At 36.1% G+C, this 19,093-nt stretch overlaps 1 protein-coding gene across 1 annotated transcript in view; it reads left to right on the plus strand.

Moving 5' to 3' along the window:
* SP4 (Sp4 transcription factor) overlaps positions 1 to 19,093 on the plus strand; it is an 83,737-nt gene that overhangs the window by 32,717 nt on the left and 31,927 nt on the right. The window contains exon 4 of the mRNA XM_080818302.1: positions 15,797 to 16,025. Within this exon, the coding sequence (XP_080674428.1) occupies positions 15,797 to 16,025 (229 nt within the window). The remainder of the gene's footprint in view (positions 1 to 15,796; positions 16,026 to 19,093) is intronic.

Consider the following 19,093-nt stretch of genomic DNA (forward strand, 5'->3'; position numbering starts at 1 on the left):
GTTTCCCTGGGTGAACTTTTGCCAGTGTGTGTCTAGTTGGGTTTTGTTTGTTTTTTAATACTTCTCTGTTTATATCTTATTCATGTTGTTTGGAAGGACATTGATCTCCAAAACAGGAAGTAGAAAGAAAATATTAAGAGTTTATTTTTCTAATCAAGTAACTGCAAATGTCCGCTTCTTGTGTAATAGTATAATGTATGCATATACGTACTTACTATATGCATGTAATTAATAGATTGTAAAGTTAACATATTTTTACTGTTGGGGTTATATAGTAAGGAAAGTTTGGAGTCCACTGGTGTCTGTTTTCTTAAAAATCAACATTCTGTGTGCTTGCTTCTTAATTCTGCTTAGATGTCCCTCGTAAGTGTATCCATTCTGTTAGGAATATGTTAGTTCTTCTTTAAACTTTCTTGAATTTGATAGGTATCAAGTCACTCATGAAATTTAGGCTACATTTTCAAAAATGTCCACATCTGCTCTTCATGGCCCACATCTGCTCTTCATAAGTAATGGCAACTTCTCTGGGACTTGAAATGGGAAGAAAAAAGCTTAAGTACCACCTCCCACCCCTCATCAGGAGCAGATTCTAAGTGACTGGAATTGCCTCTCCTTCCTGGTTTGAGGCTCAACAGAGCAGTGTCTTCAAGAGTCAGAATTGATAGGCAGGTTTTGCCTATGTATACCTCTGAGATATTTGCTCTAGAAATGCAGCCTACTGTGTATTAGGCATTGTTGAATTTCTGTAATTTTAAGAGATGTTTGGTCTGTAAATCAAGCTTGATCTAGTCACTTTTTAAATAAAAGATAATGAAAACCCCACATCTTGAATTTATGCATATTTTTGGTCAAAGCAACTTTCCTATCTAATCCAAGATCATATTAGCACACTGATTTAATCATGTCTATAATGTAATGTAGAGGATACAGTAGATCTTCTATAGGTCTTATTTAAAAATGATGAATAGAACTTCATATTCCGTTCCATTCAGAGCAGTTTGCAGTGTCGTATCTATAATGTGGATTTGAATCCATTAATTTCCTACTTAAAACCATTTATAACCCAGTTGCCTCCAAAGCCCAAATAATATCTGTGGTTCCTAGGGAGAATGGGATAGCCTATAGATGAGTAGAGGGCTCAGGATTTAGGCTGACCTAGGTTCACACCTTGGCTTTGCTATGTGACAGTGAAGTTTATATAACCTCTCAAAGCTGTAGGAGAGAGCATTAGATAACAAAGTTAAGTGTAAACTAGTTGAGTACAGTTCTGGCCACTTAGTAAATTCAGTAAACACAAGTAATTATTATATGGCAAGTATTGTCTGAATAGTCTGAAATGGGAGGGATGGGCATGATACCTTAATAAGAACCCACTCCTTAACTGCCCCAAAAGTCACTGCTTTAAGAAATTGAATAGGATCCTTCTTGATTTGTCCCTCCAATTCTGTCTTTAGCTCCTCACTTCTTTGAACTTTAACTCTGTGGGCATGTTGTCTCAGAGTTAGGCCTTTAAATATACTCTTCCTGTGGCCTTCCTACTTGCCTTTACTCTCCATCAGTTAGTGGTTTTTTCTCTTCCATGAAGCCTTCATGTTTCTTCTTGACAGTGAATTGCTTTCTTTATTATTTAAGCATCTTATGCTTTTTGTTATTGCTGTACGTATCATAATTACTTGCTTGTCTCCCTTACAGGTCAGAGTTTCAGGTCACGTCTTATTTACCCAGCAGTGTTAAGCACACAGCAGGTACTCAGGAAATGTTTGTTGAATGAATCAATCTTACTTGTACCCTAAGTTCTCTTTCAAAGATCTAAGACTTATAAAAATCTGAATGGCTCTTATAGTTATTTGTACTTAATAAATTATGTAATTTCAAATGTATTGGAGTTAACATTTCTCTTGAGTGTTCATCTTATTGCAGGCATTGCGCTAAGTGTGTTACATACGTTATCTCAGTTAATTCCCCCTACTCTGAGGTCCTTAAAAAAAGAAACTGTAGAGAGAATTAGAACTCAAAGACAGGCCTGCCTGACTCCAAAGCTTTGTTAAATTTATATGCTTTGCTAAACTGTCTATTGTGCCTACTCAGAAACTCGATATTGGTGTAAAAATTGTACATGTTCCATGATGTGTAAATAGTCTCAGAAGTCATTGGGTGATATGGTTCATCTTCGTTTAAAGAATGCAGACAGCACTAAGTTATTTCTTTGACAGAGATCACAAACAGGCAGAGAGGCAGGCAGAGAAAGAGAGGAGGAAGCAGGCTCCCTGCTGAGCAGAGAGCCCAACGCGGGGGCCGATCCCAGGACCCAGAGATCATGACCCGAGCCGAAGGCAGAGGCTTAATTTAACCCACTGAGCCACCTAGGTGCCCCATGTTATTTCTTAATATTCTCAAATTATAGTTCTTCTGTAGGAAACACTTGTTACAGCTTTTTGAATAAACAAGTATTTTGTAACTAATGAGCATAATTTCCAAACTTAGGATATTATTTTTTATATTGCCACTGTATTATGGAATCTATCCAAGTCATTTGTCAAAGCTAGGAAAGCCCATTCCCAAATTTATATTACTCTCTTTGTAAAGGCCTTATTTCAGTCATGTAGTTTCTGGGTTTTTTTAGTGGACACATATAGTTGTTTGTTTTTTTTTTTTAAAGATTTTATTTATGTATTTGACAGATAGAGATCACAAGTAGGCAGAGAGGCAGGCAGAGAGAGAGAGAGGAGGAAGCAGGCTCCCCGCTGAGCAGAGAGCCCGACGAGGGGCTCTATCCCAGGACCCTGGGATCATGACCTGAGCGGAAGGCAGAGGCTTTAACTCACTGAGCCACCCAGGCGCCCCCACATGTAGTTTTTTATAGTTTTTATTGGTATCGTACAAATGTGCCATATTTTAATTTTTTGTAATTTCAATTTTGGTTATAGTTGTTTATAAAGATATGAATATATGAGAGCCACAAACATTAGCTCTTTGGGAACTTAGTTTAATTAGGGTTTTTTAATCTCAGCACTATTGACATTTTAGGCCAGATATTCTTTGATTTGGGGGTTTGTCCTGTATATGGTAAAATGTTTAGCAGCATCCCTGGCCTCTACTCACTAAATACCAGTCATGATCCACCAAGTTGCAACAACCAAATATGTCTCCAGACATTCCCAAATATCCCCTAGAAGACAAAATTATCTCCCGTTGAAAACCACTATTTTGAAAAGATTTAGAACCAAAAAAAGTACTTTTTTTTATCTGGTTACCCCTGTTTAGAACAATTTTATTGAAGTATGATTCTTATAGAGGACAGCCAGTTAAAGATTATATTCTCTGGTTTTTAGTATATTTACAGAGTTGTGCAACCATAACCACAGTCTAATTTTAGGACATTTTCCTAACCTCATAAAGAAACCCCAGGCATATTAGCAGTCATTTCCCATTTCTCCCGCCTGTCCTCCACCCCTAGACACACCTGGTTTTCTTTTTATGTTTAGGAATATATACTCTCCTTGTCTGTGTTAAGTCATTATAAAGCAAACCAGCTTCTTCTTCTCTTTTTTTTTTTTTTAAGATTTTATTTATTTATTTGACAGAGACCAGAAGTGGGCAGAGAGGCAGGCAGGGAGAGAGAGGGGGAAGCAGGCTCCCTGCAAGCAGAGAGCCCGATGCAGGACTTAATCCCAGGACCCTGAGATCATGACCTGAGCCGAAGGCAGAGGCTTTAACCCACTGAGCCACCCAGGTGCCCCTGTCCAGAGACTTCTGTTCTTTCCTCTGTATACCTTTAAAGGCCCTTAGATTTGTTTAGGTAGACACCAAGTTTAATCTCTAGAGGAAATAAACCTAAATAGGCTGAGTTGAGAATCATTTTAGTATTATTCAGAAAAGTAAGAAGTCTCCCTGGCCCTCTGTGGCAAGTTTTATGTTATAGAAATAAACAGTTTTGTTTTTTTTCTGATCAGTTCTAGTAGATAAACATGATTTCTAGTCTATGTGTAAAAAACACAACTATGAAACACGTATACCTAAAGTAGCATCATGAACCTGTTGCTTCACTATTATTAAGTAGATTATTTTCAGAATAATTTAGAATTATTAGTTGAATTGGTAGTTGGCTTAATTTTTTAAAAAGATAGATCTTTTTGTTTTTCAAATTTGTGGGTCTATTTTACCTACACAGAAATGTTACCTGGTGCTCACTCTGAGAAAAAAATATGTAAAACTTTTTTTTTTCTCATAAGAAGTAAGGGCCAGTTGGATTATTTTGAGTCTGTTTCTTATCAGTAATGTGGAAATATTAATAACTGCCCTATTTACCTCAAAGGGTTGGTAGGAAATGCTAAAAGAATCAAATCAGTAATAGTTGATGGAAGTGGATGGTAAGATTGTACCTTCATTTTTTGTTATTTCTACTCGCCCCTCATGTTTCTATTACTTTTAAATGTTATTACGGGGTCATAATTTCTTTAAATGTCATTTATAGCCGACTTCATAGGGTTTGACCAAGGCCTATTTCCTTTAATTTTCATGTCTGTGGTTACAAATTATATAAAATATTTTCAACAAATAAGACAAAGTTTCCTTAATAAATAGAGCTATTCAAAAGGAGAATCCAAGTAGACAAATGGCAAAGGACATGAACACTTAATTCAGAAAGAGTATTCAAATAGCAAGTAAACATTTCAACTCCATTAGGAATTTTTAAAAATGCAGATAAAAGCAATAATGAAATGCCATATTGGGTTTATGAATTACCAACTTGTTTTTTTCTTTTAAGATAAATCTTAATTATGTTACTAATACATGGAAACATTGTCTTTATTTTTTAAAAATGTACTTAGAGTAAGTAAAGCCAAAAAAGCTCCTGCTGATTACATTCCATTCTTCAGATCCCCTTTTTGAAGTAAGCACTCTTAATCAGTTTGTTACATGTCCTTTCAGAACTTTTCCCATTTATTTATTACGTGTGAATATCATTGTAGGATATCTGTAATGCTTGTAATGTAATCATCAGGAACTTTGATTGTTTAACTCAGTCATATGTTTTAGAGATCTGTCTTAGGTTTGTATGTAAAGATTTTTTGCATTCTTTTTAACTACTACACAACATTGCTGTAGTGTTAACTATTTTACAGTTCCTCAAGTATTCCCCAATTCATAACTATTTAGGTAGTTTCTGATTTTTTACTGTCCTAAACACTAATACAATGTATTCATATTTTCATAGTCTTTGGAAAAAGTAAAACTAAGTAGAACAGGGTTGCTGGAGAGGGAAGGCCATAACTGTTATAAATAGAGCACTCTGGGTATAGGACACATTGGGAAGGTGATACTAGAATAAGGACTTGAAAGAAGTAAGAAGGTTGAACATACATGTGCTGAGGCAAAACCGTTCTAGGCCGAAAGAACAGAGTTCAAGGACCATAAATAGGGATTATGCCTAATGTGTTCAAGGAATGGTAAGGAGGAGCCAGAGCATGAGATTAAAGAGGTGATGGGTGGCCAGTTTATGTATAGGACTTTGTAGGTGATTATAAGGCCTTTGTCATTTGCTCTGAATATAGTAGGATGCCATGTAGGATTTTAGGTAGAGAAGCAACACTATCTTTCTGGGAACTATGTTAAGAATGAATTTATGGAGTAGGACAGTGGTGGCAGTTAACAATTACAGTAGTCAAGCAGGAGGAAAGCTTGGATTAACTTTAGCTTAGAATAAGGTGCAAGTAGTGGAGTAGGGTGGAGAAGTGCTCAGATCCTGGATCTGTTATGAAGGAGCACTCAGCAGGGTAGGGAATAAAGTATGAGAGAAAGACAGGAATCAAGAATAAGGATTATTCAACAGGTTTTGATCTAAGCAAAGGTGAAGATACATAGGTAAAGTTGTATCTTTGTCTTAAAAATTACAAAATTCTGATAATGATCAAGTTTATCAATATTTTCCTTTGTTTTGTAATCTTGCTTAAGAAAACCCTGTAGTTCGGGGCACCTGGGTGGCTCAGTTGGTTAAGTGACTGCCTTTGGCTCAGGTCATGATCCCAGAGTCCTGGAATTGAGTCCCACATCAGGCTCCCTGCTGGGCAGGGAGTCTGCTTCTCCTTCTAACCCTCCCCCTTCTCATGCTCTCTCTCTCTCTCTCTCATTCTTTCTCTTACTCTCAAATAAATAAAGTCTTTAAAAAAAAAAAAAAGAAAGAAAGTAAACCCTGTAGTTCTTCTGTATTTTCTTCTAATATTTTTTGTTTGTAGTTTTATTTTGCTTCTACTTTCAGTTGTTTTTTTAAAATACCTGTTTGCAGTTTACTTTTGTGAATGGTGTCAGATTGAGATCTGAACTTTCTCACCCCACTTCCCATCGGCACAGCACACCAGATAGCCAGTAGTCCCAAGCCAAAAATAAATCATTTTCTTCTTTTCCCTCTGATTTAAGACGTCATTTTTATCATAAATTGAAGTCTCATATGGACATGAATCTATTTTAGAACCTGTATTCTAGTTGCTAATTCTCTTTCTAAGCCATTATTACATTGTTTTTAATTATTATAGCTTTGTAATACATTTTTATTCTAGTATTTTACTTTTTGAGAATTGTCTTGCCTGATCTTTCACATGTTGAATCAGCTAGTAGTGTTTCTTGGAAAATTTATTATTTTAATTTATTATTGTGTTCGTATGAGTTGATTTTAGAAAAATTAACACATTTATAATAAGGAGTCTTCCCTGTAAGAACATACATTTCTTTTATTCAGGGCTTACTTTATGTTTTTTATGTCTTCTTCCCCAAGACTTGCACATTTCTTTTTTTTAATTTACTTAAATTCAGTTAATTAACATAGAGTATATTATTAGTTTCAGAGTTAGAGTTCACTGATTCATCAGTTACATATAACACCCAGTGCTCATTACATCCCATGCTCTCCTGTAATGTCCATCACCCAGTTACCTCATCCCGCTAAACCCTCCGCTCCAGCAACCCTCATTTTGTTTCGTATGGCTAAGAGTCTCTTATGGTTCGTCTCCGTTATTTTCTTCTTATTTTATTTTTCCTTCCTTTCCTTTATGTTCATCTGTTTTGTTTCTTAAATTCCGCATATGAGTGAGATCATATGGTATTTGTCTTTCTCTGATTTACTTCACTTAGCATAATACCCTCTAGTTCCATCCTGGTCATTGCAAATGACAAGATTCATTCTTTTTAATGGCTGAGTAATATTCCATTATACACACACACACACACACACACACACACACACTTTTTTTTTCTTTTTTTTTTAAATTTTAGAGGGCATTTTTTTTTTTAATTTCTTTTCAGTGTAACAGAATTCATTGTTTTTGCACCACACCCAGTGCTCCATGCAATACGTGCCCTCCTTAATACCCACCCCCTGGCTCCCCCAACCTCCTACCCCCCACCCCTTCAAAACCCTCAGATTGTTTTTCAGAGTCCATAGTCTCTCATGGTTCACCTCCCCTTCCAATTTCCCTCAACTCCCTTCTACACACACACATTCTTTATCCATTCATCTGTCGATGAACATCTGGACTCTATATAAATAGTTCGGCTGTTGTGGACATTGCTGCTATAAACATTGGGGTACAGTTGCCCCTTTGGATCGCTAAATTTTTATCTTTGGGGTAAATACCCAGCAGTACAGTTTCTGGGTAGTACAATTGTTGGGTCATAGGGTAGCTCTATTTTTAGCTTTTTGAGGAACGTCCATTCTGTTTTCTAGAGTGGCTGCATCGGCTTGCATTACCACCAACAGTGTAAGAATGTTCTCCTTTCTCTGCATGAGACTTGCACATTTCTAATTAGATTGATTCTTGGGTATTCATGGTTATTGTTGCTATTACAAATGGATTTTTTTTCTTTTTTTTTTTAATTGAAAATTGCTGTTATAGAGGAAAGCTATTGATTTTTTGTTTATCTTTTATTTGGCAGTCTTGCTGAAATGTCTTATTTGTTCTAATAATTTGTCGATTTTCTAGAGTTTCCTCTAGAATTTATTTTATCTTATTGCATTGACTTGCACCTTCGTGTTATATAGAATATTAAAGGCAGGAATAGGAATCACTTCCGTTAAAAACCATAGTGAGATATCAATTTTTTGTCTATTAAAGGTTTTTTTTGTTTTACTCTTACTGAATTTCTCTTGTGCATGAGATGGCAAGAGTACTCTTGTAAAATTCTAGTGGAAATTCAAATGAATGCAGCTGTTTATATATGCTCCTGTGGTTTTTTAATGGGTATGTAAAGTCTTTTAAGAGTGTTTCCATATCCTTTGACCTAGTAATCTCACTTCCAGGCCTCCATCTCTTGGAAGTAATAAGAACAAATATTTTTGTTCAAGTTGCTTATTATTTACATAGCTCTGGGTTATTTGTGTGTTTCAAAATAACCTTAATGTTTAATATCAGGGTAATGGTTTTGTAAGTTCTGGTATATGTGTATGATGGACTATTATACAATCATTATTTTAAAAGGATTTGTAATAACTTGGAAGCATTTACATTATTAAATAAGTAAAAAAGAACAGAATACAACAGATTGTTTATGTAGTAGTGTTGCATCATTATCAAAATGCAGAATAGATTAGAAGCAGATACACCAAAATGGTAGTAGTAATAATCTCTGGGAATAAATATATGCATGATTTTATTTTCTCTTTAATATTTTTCTCTGGTAAGTATGCATTGTTAAAATCAGAAGAAAAAACTTAAAGTGTATGTATCTGTAATACTAAACTGTATTTACCCTCTTCGAAATATGTGGAAAGGAAGAAATCTTGGCCCATTTCATTAAATGTCAAGATTGGTTGTAATTATTTTTTAAAGTATATTCTATTATACAGCAGGTTTTGCTGCATGTCATAACACCTGTCACAGGCTAAAGCATGAATGTGAGAGAAAAGAAACACAGTAGTTTCAGTGGCATGTTCTGACTTACACTTTGGGATGTACACTCAAATGATCTGATTTCCGTATCGATGAAGCAGGAGATAATTGTGGTAAATGCCCACCTAACTCTTTTTCTTACTGTCTTGCCACCCATGTTAACGGGTCTTTTGCAAGCTTGGTATCATTTAGTAGTTTTGTGACCTACTGCTGGCCTACTTTAGTAAGAAAGCTCGCTGTGTTTATATGGATTTTAGATTGCCATTAACTTTATTTAAGAAACATTCATCGAGTACTTCCAATGTGCCACGAAGTTTGCTAGCCAAAGGACATAAAACCACACAGAGGCCCTCTGTCCTGAGCAGCTTTTGTTAGAAATAACTTATGATTAATATTATGATGGCATGAGAGGGTATCTAATAAGAGAAGCCAGGAATACTCAGATTCTAATTCAATCCCTAAGGTCTCTGAGGGAGCTAAATATACTGAAACTCAAGTCAGAGTAATACATTTATGGCTTAGGTGTAGGCCCCCTGTCTCAAAATTCAGAGAACTAGGTCACAGTTTATGGAACATGCTATTTTTCTTTACTAGTTAAATCTACATTCCTTTCTTCCTTTAAGCTTAAATTCAAGTCTCTTAGTACTGTTTTGAGGCAAAAGACTACTCCTGCTGTTGCTCAAGGAAAATGTGCAAGAAACAGAGTTTCTCCTAAATACCCATTCTAGATATTCTTGAGTATCTAGTGACCTAATATCATGTCACCTACCAAACAACTGGTGCCCATTACCCTTGGCCCAGTTTTTGTACTTGGAAAAAAAAAAAAAGGGGGAGCAAAACAAATAAGGAAAGGAATAGGAAAGATGGCCTGGTTGTTCCAAGCAGCCTTGGAATGCTTTTTGTTTGTTTGTTTGTTTTTACATCTGATAGCATGTAAGGAAAAGAAAAGAAGGGTTACTCTATGTTCTATCATGATGCATAGTTACAGTACCAAGAAATCTTGAGTTATATGTAAGATTATGTGGTAACAGAAACTTTACAGACTAGAGTTTCAAAAGGGCATTCATTTTTTCCTTCAGACATTTTAATAACTATGTGTGGTTTGTTTCTGTAATTACTTGTCTTTCCCATTTTCACCAGCACTATCATTGGCACAGCTTCTTACATTTTTTTACATCTTTATTATTATTAATTTTTCCTTGACAAATTGAACACAAAGTCATTGCAACAAACAAACTGCTTTTCCTATGTAACAGCTTTTTTGTTTGCTTATTTTTTTTTATAGTCCTAACTTTACAGATTGAATTATAAGTAAAATAGTGGTCTCATTGATACAGAGTTCATTGTCTAATTTATAAGTCGTCCCGTACCCAACTTACCCTATAAAAAAAGTGACACTTGAGGAGAAATTTCTGTACTCATAATTTCAACTCAATACAGTGACAACATCTACTAGCACATGGACCAGTCATTTGTTCTTAAGTTTAACATTCTCAGGCAATCCATTTTTAGGAATGGAAAAAACGGGAGGTGTATTTTGCTCTTCAGAGACAAGAGTATATGATCTCTTGGGAAGACAAAACAAATAAACATTTACAGTATATGTTCACCATGTAGTTTGCCCATTGATATAATGAAATTTATGCACAGAATGTTATGGAAAAAGAAAGTAGAGGTTTCTGACCTAGATTCAGAAAGACACCTGTCAGCTTCCCAAAGGGAATGATACATGAACTGAGTTCTGTAAGATGAATTGGGCTTTTGTCAGACCAACAGAGATGGAGATTTGGAATGGGAAAATATGTTGAATACTGGCTACATAAGTCAAAGGCCCAGAGACAATTAAGCATGGAACATTAGAGGAAGTAGGAGTTCAGTGTAGCTGGTGTTGAGAGTGGGGACGGTGGAGGATTCCTGAGATGAAGCTATAAAAGTAAGCAAAAGCTAGATTATGAAGAGCTTTTTTACATCCTGTGCCAAGAAATGTTGACTTTACTGTGAATGTATTGGAGACTCATTGGGGAACTAGATTTGCATCTGCATTATGAAATTGGAAAGGGGAGAACTGGCAAAATGGTGATAAGGACCTGTTCTAATGTGTAGGCAATAAGGATGGAGAAAATGGACAAATCTGAGATACCTTGAAGAGGTATACTCAACAAGGACTGCTGATATTATAAGTAATACATGCAGGGGGAAAGAATAGTTTTTGGAGTTATCTAGACCTGGATTCAAATCCCAGCTCTGTCACTTACCTGTTTTGTGACCTTGGGTGTTTTATGTACCTCTCAGAACTTTAGTTTCCCTTTTTCTTTTCTTTTTTAAATTTTGTTTATTTGAGAGAGAGTAAGTGAGAGAGAAAGTACAAGTGGGGAAGAGGGAAAGGGAGAAGCAGGCTCCCCCACTAAGCAGAGAGCCTGATGTTAGGCTTGATCCCAGGACTCCAGGATCATGACCTGAGCTGAAGGCAGACACCCAACCAACTAAGCCACCCAGCTGCCCTCAGAACTTTAGTTTTCTTAACCTAAAATAGGGACAGCAGTACTCAATCTATAGGGATGTGAGGAGTAGGTAAAATAACAGATGTCAGACATCCAGTAACTAATTATAAAATGATAGCTCCTATTGTGGGGATAGAAGGAGATGGAGGAGAGGTAAGAATGGCTTCAAGTTTTCAGTTTGGGCAGTGAGAAGGAACTGGTTTATGAGAGGAGGATAATTGGTCTGATTTCTAGACGCATTGCATGTGAGAAATCTGTTGGACATATTCCCTGCCAGATGACAGTAAGAGTATGACACCTGAGAGATATTTAAGCAGAAGATACAGATTTGAGAGCCATCAGCTCACACGTAGTAGTAAAATTTATGAAAGTACATGAGATAACCCAAGGAGAGAGTGAGAATGAGAAGAAAATTCAGAAAACTGGAAAAATGGCCTAGGAAAGACGTCAGTGTGGGGATGGTTAGAGAAATAGGAGGAACACCAGTGGTGAGTAGTTACCAGTGAAGGACAAGGAGAGCATTTCAAGGAGAGTGTAGCATAAACAGCTTCACGTGCTCCAGAGAGCTGAAACAAGATCAAAGAGTATCTTTGGGTTTACAGATTATGAATTGTTAATTCTGATTGTCATTATTTTAGTAGAGTGATGGGTTGGCCATACAGTTTTAGTAGTTTGAGGAGGGAATGGGAAATGAGGAGTAAAGGCAACAAGTGTGGATAAATCTTTTAAATATATGACACAGGTGCCTGGCAAGCTCAGTCAGTGGAGCATGTGACTCTTGATCTGCAGGTTGTGAGTTTGAGTTCCATGTTGGGTGTAGAGATTACTTTAAAATCTTTTAAAAAATTAAAAATGTGATAAAAGCTTAGATTTAAATGCTGATAATGGTTAACAGAGAGAAAGGGGTTTCTCAGAATGTAAGGAGTTAATAGCTCATTCAGTCAAATTTTAAGGAGAACAGAATGGTTGATTGTGTCAAATGCAGCAGTGAGAAAATACACATTGGATTTGACCGTTAAGGAGGAAGTCTGCGAGCCAGGAATTAGGTCTTTGTGGTGGAGTCCTTTGAATGCCAGACTTTGTCTGATGGGGAATGACTCAAAGTTAGTGAGCATGGAATTGATATGATCAGAATAGCATTTAAAAATTTTCTGGGAACAGTTTGAAGGATGAGATAGGAGGTGTGAGTCCCATGTAGGCTAGTAGAGGTGTAAAGTAATACCAACTTGGACCAGGGTGATGGTTTTGGGGACAGAAAGATAAGATGAATGTAAGAGCTACTATTATGCTTTTATGTGCCTTTTAACTTGGCTACCATATGGATATAATTAATGGTAAAGGAGAACTTTAGTTAAAAGTTGATGTTTTAATGTTTCAAGTGTAGGTAATAAGGAGAGTGGTAGTTAACATTTACCAAAACAGAATTATTAGTAGGAGCAAGTTTTTGAAGATGAATTAATTTTTAAACATTCCTTTAGTAAGCTTATGTTATTGAGTGGGTACTGTGTGTTGAGCAGTGTTCCATATGCTGGAGACAGCAGTGAACATGACAGACAAGATCTGTGTTCTCGTGGAACTTAACCATTCAGAAGTGAGGTAAAGACAAAAAAAGTTAAAAAAAGGACAAGATGATCTAATCCAAGTAAGGTGAAACTTGGTGATGATACAGAAATGGTAGTCCATTTTAGATGATATGATCAGGAACTTAGAATATTACTAAGGAGTCAGTGGTGCAAAGATTTGGGTGCCAAGGCATTCCCATCCAGACTGGAGAGGATGTGCAGAGGCCCCAAGAAGGGAATGAGCTTGATTTGTTTGAGGGCTAGAAAAAAAGGCCAGTTTGTCAGGAGCAGAGTGAACAGGGGAGAGACTGATAATATGTGATGAGGTTTGAGGGTGTGTAGCCTTAAACTTGAGTAACCTGGAAGCCTTGGTAAAGAATTTGGTGATTTAGGGTTACCTAGGTGGCTCAGTCGGTTAAGTGGCTACCTTTGGCTCAGGTCATGATCCCGGGGTTCTGGGATTGAGCCCCACATTGGGCTTCCTGCTCAGCTGAGGGCCTGCTTCTCCCTCTCTCTACCGCTCTGTCTACTTGTGCTCTATCTCTCTGTCAAATAAATAAAGTCTTAAAAAATGATAAAATAAAATGAAAGAATTTGGTGATTTATAATTGACTGGTAGCAGTGGAAATGAAAGAAAACTAACACTGAGCTATGTTGAACTGTCTAGGACAGCTAGGTGAAGAAGTCAAGAGAGTTGTCAGGCTTAAATATATAAATTCAAATATGATTGGCTTAGTACTATTCATTGGAATAACTTGCCAAGATGTTTAGGCGTTGAACAAATAAATGCTCATAATGTGGAGGGTTGAGGAATCTATCATGGAAATGGTCTGAGGAATGGGATCTAAGGGATCTAAAGATCTAAGGAAGGACCTAAGAATGACCAGGCGGTGATCGGGGATTCCTAGCACTTCTTTGACGTAGTGAAGGACATTTTATTTTATTTTATTTTAAAGATTTTATTTATTTATTTGACAGAGAGAGAGATCCCAAGTAGGCAGAGAGGCAGGCAGAGAGATAAACAGGCGGAGAGAGAGAGACAGGTTCCCTGCTGAGCAGAGAGCCTAATGCGGGGCTCGATCCCCGGACCCTGAGACCATGACCTGAGCCAAAGGGAGAGGCTTAACCCACTGAGCCACCCAGGCGCCCCGTGAAGGACATTTTAAATACCACTGCAGCCTGAAAGGAATGACCTAGTGTTGTATGAACAACAGCAGGAAAAATTAAGTATTCAGAAGATATGTAGAGGTATAAAAATTAAACTTTACATGTGTGTATTGTTTTAAAGTTTACAGAGTCTTTACCCTTTAGGAAATCAACTTATCTTCATAAAGAACTCTCTGAAGTAGATAGGAGACAGAAATTTTAGAGAGGTCAGCATTATTAAGAGGTGAGGACGCTTGAGGATATTCAAGTGCATGATCTTTGAATGACACATGAATTTACAACATCTGACTTTACTTGCGTTGCTTTACCTATCACAGTATGTTGATTCAAAAATGATTAGAAATTTAAATTTAGTAGAAAAACAAAAAATGTGTCCTTACTAAAACAGTACAAAAGACATATATTTTTTATTTGTATTATAGTTATTGGTGCTATTCCAAAGGTTTCAGAGTGTTTCGAATACACAGGAGAATGAGACTGACTTTGGCTGAGACAGTCAGAGGTTTAATTTTGTTTAGAAAGTGTGTACTCTTTGCTCATGCGCTAATTTTTCTTTTCTTGGTTGCTCTGTGTGTTTCAAGTATTACATATGCAGCTTTGAAATAAGCCCTTTTATTTTATACTCAATTCTCACGTGTTTATTTCTGCTACCATATTTTATCTTGTGTTGCCACCCAATTCAGTGGAAACTCAGCAGTAATGGTTAACAAATGAACAATTCTGTGCCAGGCACTGTGGTAAGGGGTTTGTAAAAATTAACTTGTTCAATTCTTACATCAACTCTCAGAGGTGGAAGCATTACTTTATAAATTGGTGTTTTCTGCTATTCCAAACCTAATACAGAGAAAGAACCATGATGAAAGAAAGGATCATTATAAGGCATACTCACTTGCACTTCAGGGTCAGTTTAAACCATAAAGTAGATGGGGCTTTTTTGGTTATATTATATATTATTTATCATAGTTTGTTTTAAGTGAAAAAGCCCAGTTGGTATATGTACTAACCTGAGAAGTAAAGTTAAGTCCTAAGCTATATGAGTGAATAAAGTAGTAATACCCAAAATGTCTGTTTTATGATTATAGCGATAGTATGTAATAATCATGGATGGTTTTACATTTTAAAAAACTACTTAACTCACTGTGCATAATAAAAAAAAGATTCCTCAATAAAGAGATGTTTGCTTAATTTTAAATTATGGAGGAATGAGAAATAGCTATAAAACTTAATCATTTGTTTAGTTACTTTTCATTCCTATATTTTCTTGGAGTGAATGGGTATGTTGCTTACTGTGGAAATGGATACAGCATCTTTCATCTGAGGATCTCAGAGTGCTTTTCAAATAATAACTCATGAATTCCCAGAGCACTTTGGTGAGGTAGGTAGGTGGCAAATATTATTATCTTCATTTTACAGATGGAGAAATTAAAGCCACCAGGGGGTTAAATGATTTATGTATAGTCCCACCAACCTGATACAGAGGCAGCCTGAGCTACTTAAATGAGAATACTATAATTTAGGAGGATTTGCATAGTAAAAATCAACCCCTTTGCTGTTGTATTTTACACAGATTAACTATTAGAACAAGTATGTTAGCTTAAAAATGTCCACATGGAATTTTTTTTAATCCTTTCTTTAGAAATAGAAAACATTATAATACTCTTTCCCCCTCCCCCCCAATTTTTAGGTCAGCAGCAAGGACAAGATGGAGTAAAGGTCCAACAAGCCACCATAGCTCCTGTAACTGTAGCAGTTGGAGGAATTGCTAACGCAACGATAGGTGCTGTTAGTCCTGACCAACTCACACAAGTGCATTTGCAGCAAGGCCAGCAAGCTTCTGATCAAGAGGTGCAGCCTGGCAAGAGGCTTCGAAGAGTTGCCTGTTCCTGTCCTAATTGTAGGGAAGGAGAAGGAAGGTAAATGCTCTATTACCAACTTTATCTCTCTGGAAGGCATAAAATAGTTAAAACCAAGCCATTGGCTGGGTGCTTTGATCACTAGAATATCACTAGTTTTGTACCAGGAAGTTGAGATACAGTGTTGTTATGACGGGTTAAATTGAGCTAGTCTAGGAGTGGAATTTTAGTCATCTTCTGCCATGTACCTTGTACTTTTTAAAATGGTCTTCTTGTTTCATTTATTATGTAAAAATTTTAATTTTATTAATATAAAATTCACATACCATACAATTCCCTCAGTCTGCATTTCATTAGTTTTTAGTATGTTCACATAGCTGTGCATCCATCATCACAATTTTAGAACATTTTCATCACCTCAAAAAGAAACCCCTATATTCCTAAGACCTCACCCCCTCATCCTTCAGTCCTCCCAGCTCTAGGCAACCATTGAACAAATTTCTGTCATTATGCATTTGCCATTTTGGACATGCATATAAATGGAATCATATAGTATGTGATTTTTTCGTGACTGGTTTCATTTACATAGCATAATATTTTTTAAGGTTTATCCATATTATAGCATGTATTAGATATTGGTACTTCGTTCTTTTAAATGAACAAATAACAACCCAGTGTATGGATACACAGTATTTTACTTATCTGTTTATCAGTTGGTAGACACTTGGAATTTTTCCACCTTTTGGTTGCTGTGCTGCTGTAAACACTACAAATTTTGGTGTGGACATAGGCTTTCATTTCTCTTGGGTGTATACCTACAAATGGAATTAATGATCCATATGGTAACTCTAAGTCTAACCATATGGTAACTCTAAGTTTAACCATTTGAGGAACTGCCAGGTTGTTTTCCAAAGTAGCTGTACTGTTTTTACATTCCCACCAGCAGTGTATGAGAGTTCCAGTTGTTGCCAACACTTGTTCTAATTTGGCTTTTTGATTACAGCTTTCCTAGGGTGTGTGAAGTGGTATCTCAGTATGGTTTTAGTTTGCATTTTTTTGATGACGTCCTTTAGTCAAGTATGTTTTCATGTGCTTTGCTTATTGGTCATTTACATATCTTTGGAGAAATGTCTCTTAAGATCTTTTGCCCATTTTAAGGAAAAAAAAAAACAAAAACGGGACGCCTGCATGGTTCAGTTGGTTGAGTGTCCAACTCTTGTTTCAGCTCGGATCATAATTTCAGGGTCCTGGGATTGAGCCCAGTGTGGAGCTCTGCACTCAGTGGGGAGTCTGCCTAAGGATTTCTCTCCCTCTCCCCCTCCCCCTGCTTGGATGCTATCTCTTTCTCACTAAAATGAATGAATGAATCTTTATTAGACTTTTTAAATTAAATTGTAATCGCTCTTTATATATTTTAGATACAAGTCCCTTATCAGTTATATGATTTGCTGATAGTTTCTCTGTTCTGAGAGTTGTCTTTTTACTTTCTTGATAGCGACAGAGACAGTTGTAATTCCCTGTGAATTTTAGCAACAGCTTGTTAGTTTCTACCAAGAAGGCAGATGGAATTCTGATGGGGGGTGGTATGGAATCTTTAGATCAACTTGAGGAATATTGCCAACTCAGCAGTATTGTCCTCTGATACTTTCCATGGTATGTGTTTTTCTGTTTATTTAGATCTCTGATTTCCTTTGATACTGTTTTGTAGTTTTCAGAGTATAGGTTCTGTACTTGTTTTGTTAAATTCATTCCTAAGTATTTTACTCTTTTTGAGGCTATTGTAAATGGAACTTTTTTCTTTATTGTTCATTGCAAGTGTATAGAAATACAGTTAATTTTTGTTTACTGATTTGTATCTTACGACCTTACTGAACTCTTTTTATTAGTTCTGGTAGTTTTTTAGTGGACTCACTAGGGTTTTTCTGTATGTGAGATCATGTCATCTGCAAATAGGATAGTTTTACCTTATCCTCTCCACTTTGGATGATATTTATTTCTTTTTCTTACTGAATTGTTCTGTCCAGACCTATAGTATAATGTTGAAAAGAAGTGGCGAAAATGGACATCTTTGTTTTGTTCCTAATCTTAGGGGGAAAGGGTCCAGTCTTTCACCATTAAGTATGATGTTAGCTCTGAGCTTTTCATATATGCCTTTAATTAAGAAAGTTCCCTTCTATTCTTACTTCATTGTGGTTTTTGTCATGAAAGGTTGTTGGATTTTGTCAGATGCTTTTCTGCATCAGTTGAGATGATCGTGTAGTTTCTGTGTTTTATTCTTTCAGTATGGTGTGTTATATTGGTTGTCAGATGTTAAAGTACTTTTGCATTTGTGAAATAAATCCAACTTAGTCATGGTACATAATTTATATATTGCTATTTTCAGTGTGCTAGTATTTTGTTAAGGATTTTTGTGTTCATGTGTTCATGAGAGATAATCGGTTTGTTGTTTTCTTAAAATGTCTTTGCTTTTGGTAAGGGTAATACGGGCTTCATAGAATGAGTTGGGAAGTGTTCCCTCCATTTTTATTATTTTTTTTTAATTTTGGGAAGAACTGGTAATAATTCTTTAAATGTTTTGCAGAATTCACCAGTGAAACTGTCTAGGTCCTGGGCTTTTCTTATGGGTATTTATTTGACTATTAATTCAGTCTCTTTACTCTTAAGGGTTTTTTTCTGATTGATTGATTTTTCTTGAGTCAGTCTTGGTACTTATTGTCTTTTTGGGAATTTAATCTATCTCATCTAAGTTATTTAAGTAATTGCTATATGGTTATTGGTTATTCTTGGTATTCTTTTATAACTCTTTTTATTTCTGTAAGGTTGATGATGAGTCTTCTTTGATTTTAGATTCTGATTGTGTCTTCTCTTTTTTTCTTGGCCAGTCTACCTAAAGGGTTGTTCAGTTTTGACCTTTTCAAAAAGTCACATCGGCTTTTGGTTTCATTGATTTTTCTCTGTTGTTTCTGCATTCTCAATTTCATTAGTTCCTGCTCTATTCTTTATTATTCCTTCCTTCTGTTTGCTTTATTTTAGATTTAATTTGCTTTTTTCCATTGTCTTAAGATGGAAGGTTAGTGATTTAAGATCTTTTTTAATGCAGCATTTACAGCTAAAAATTTCTCTCTAGG

Source organism: Martes martes, assembly GCF_963455335.1.
Source record: "Martes martes genome assembly, chromosome: 11".
NCBI lineage: Eukaryota > Metazoa > Chordata > Mammalia > Carnivora > Mustelidae > Martes > Martes martes.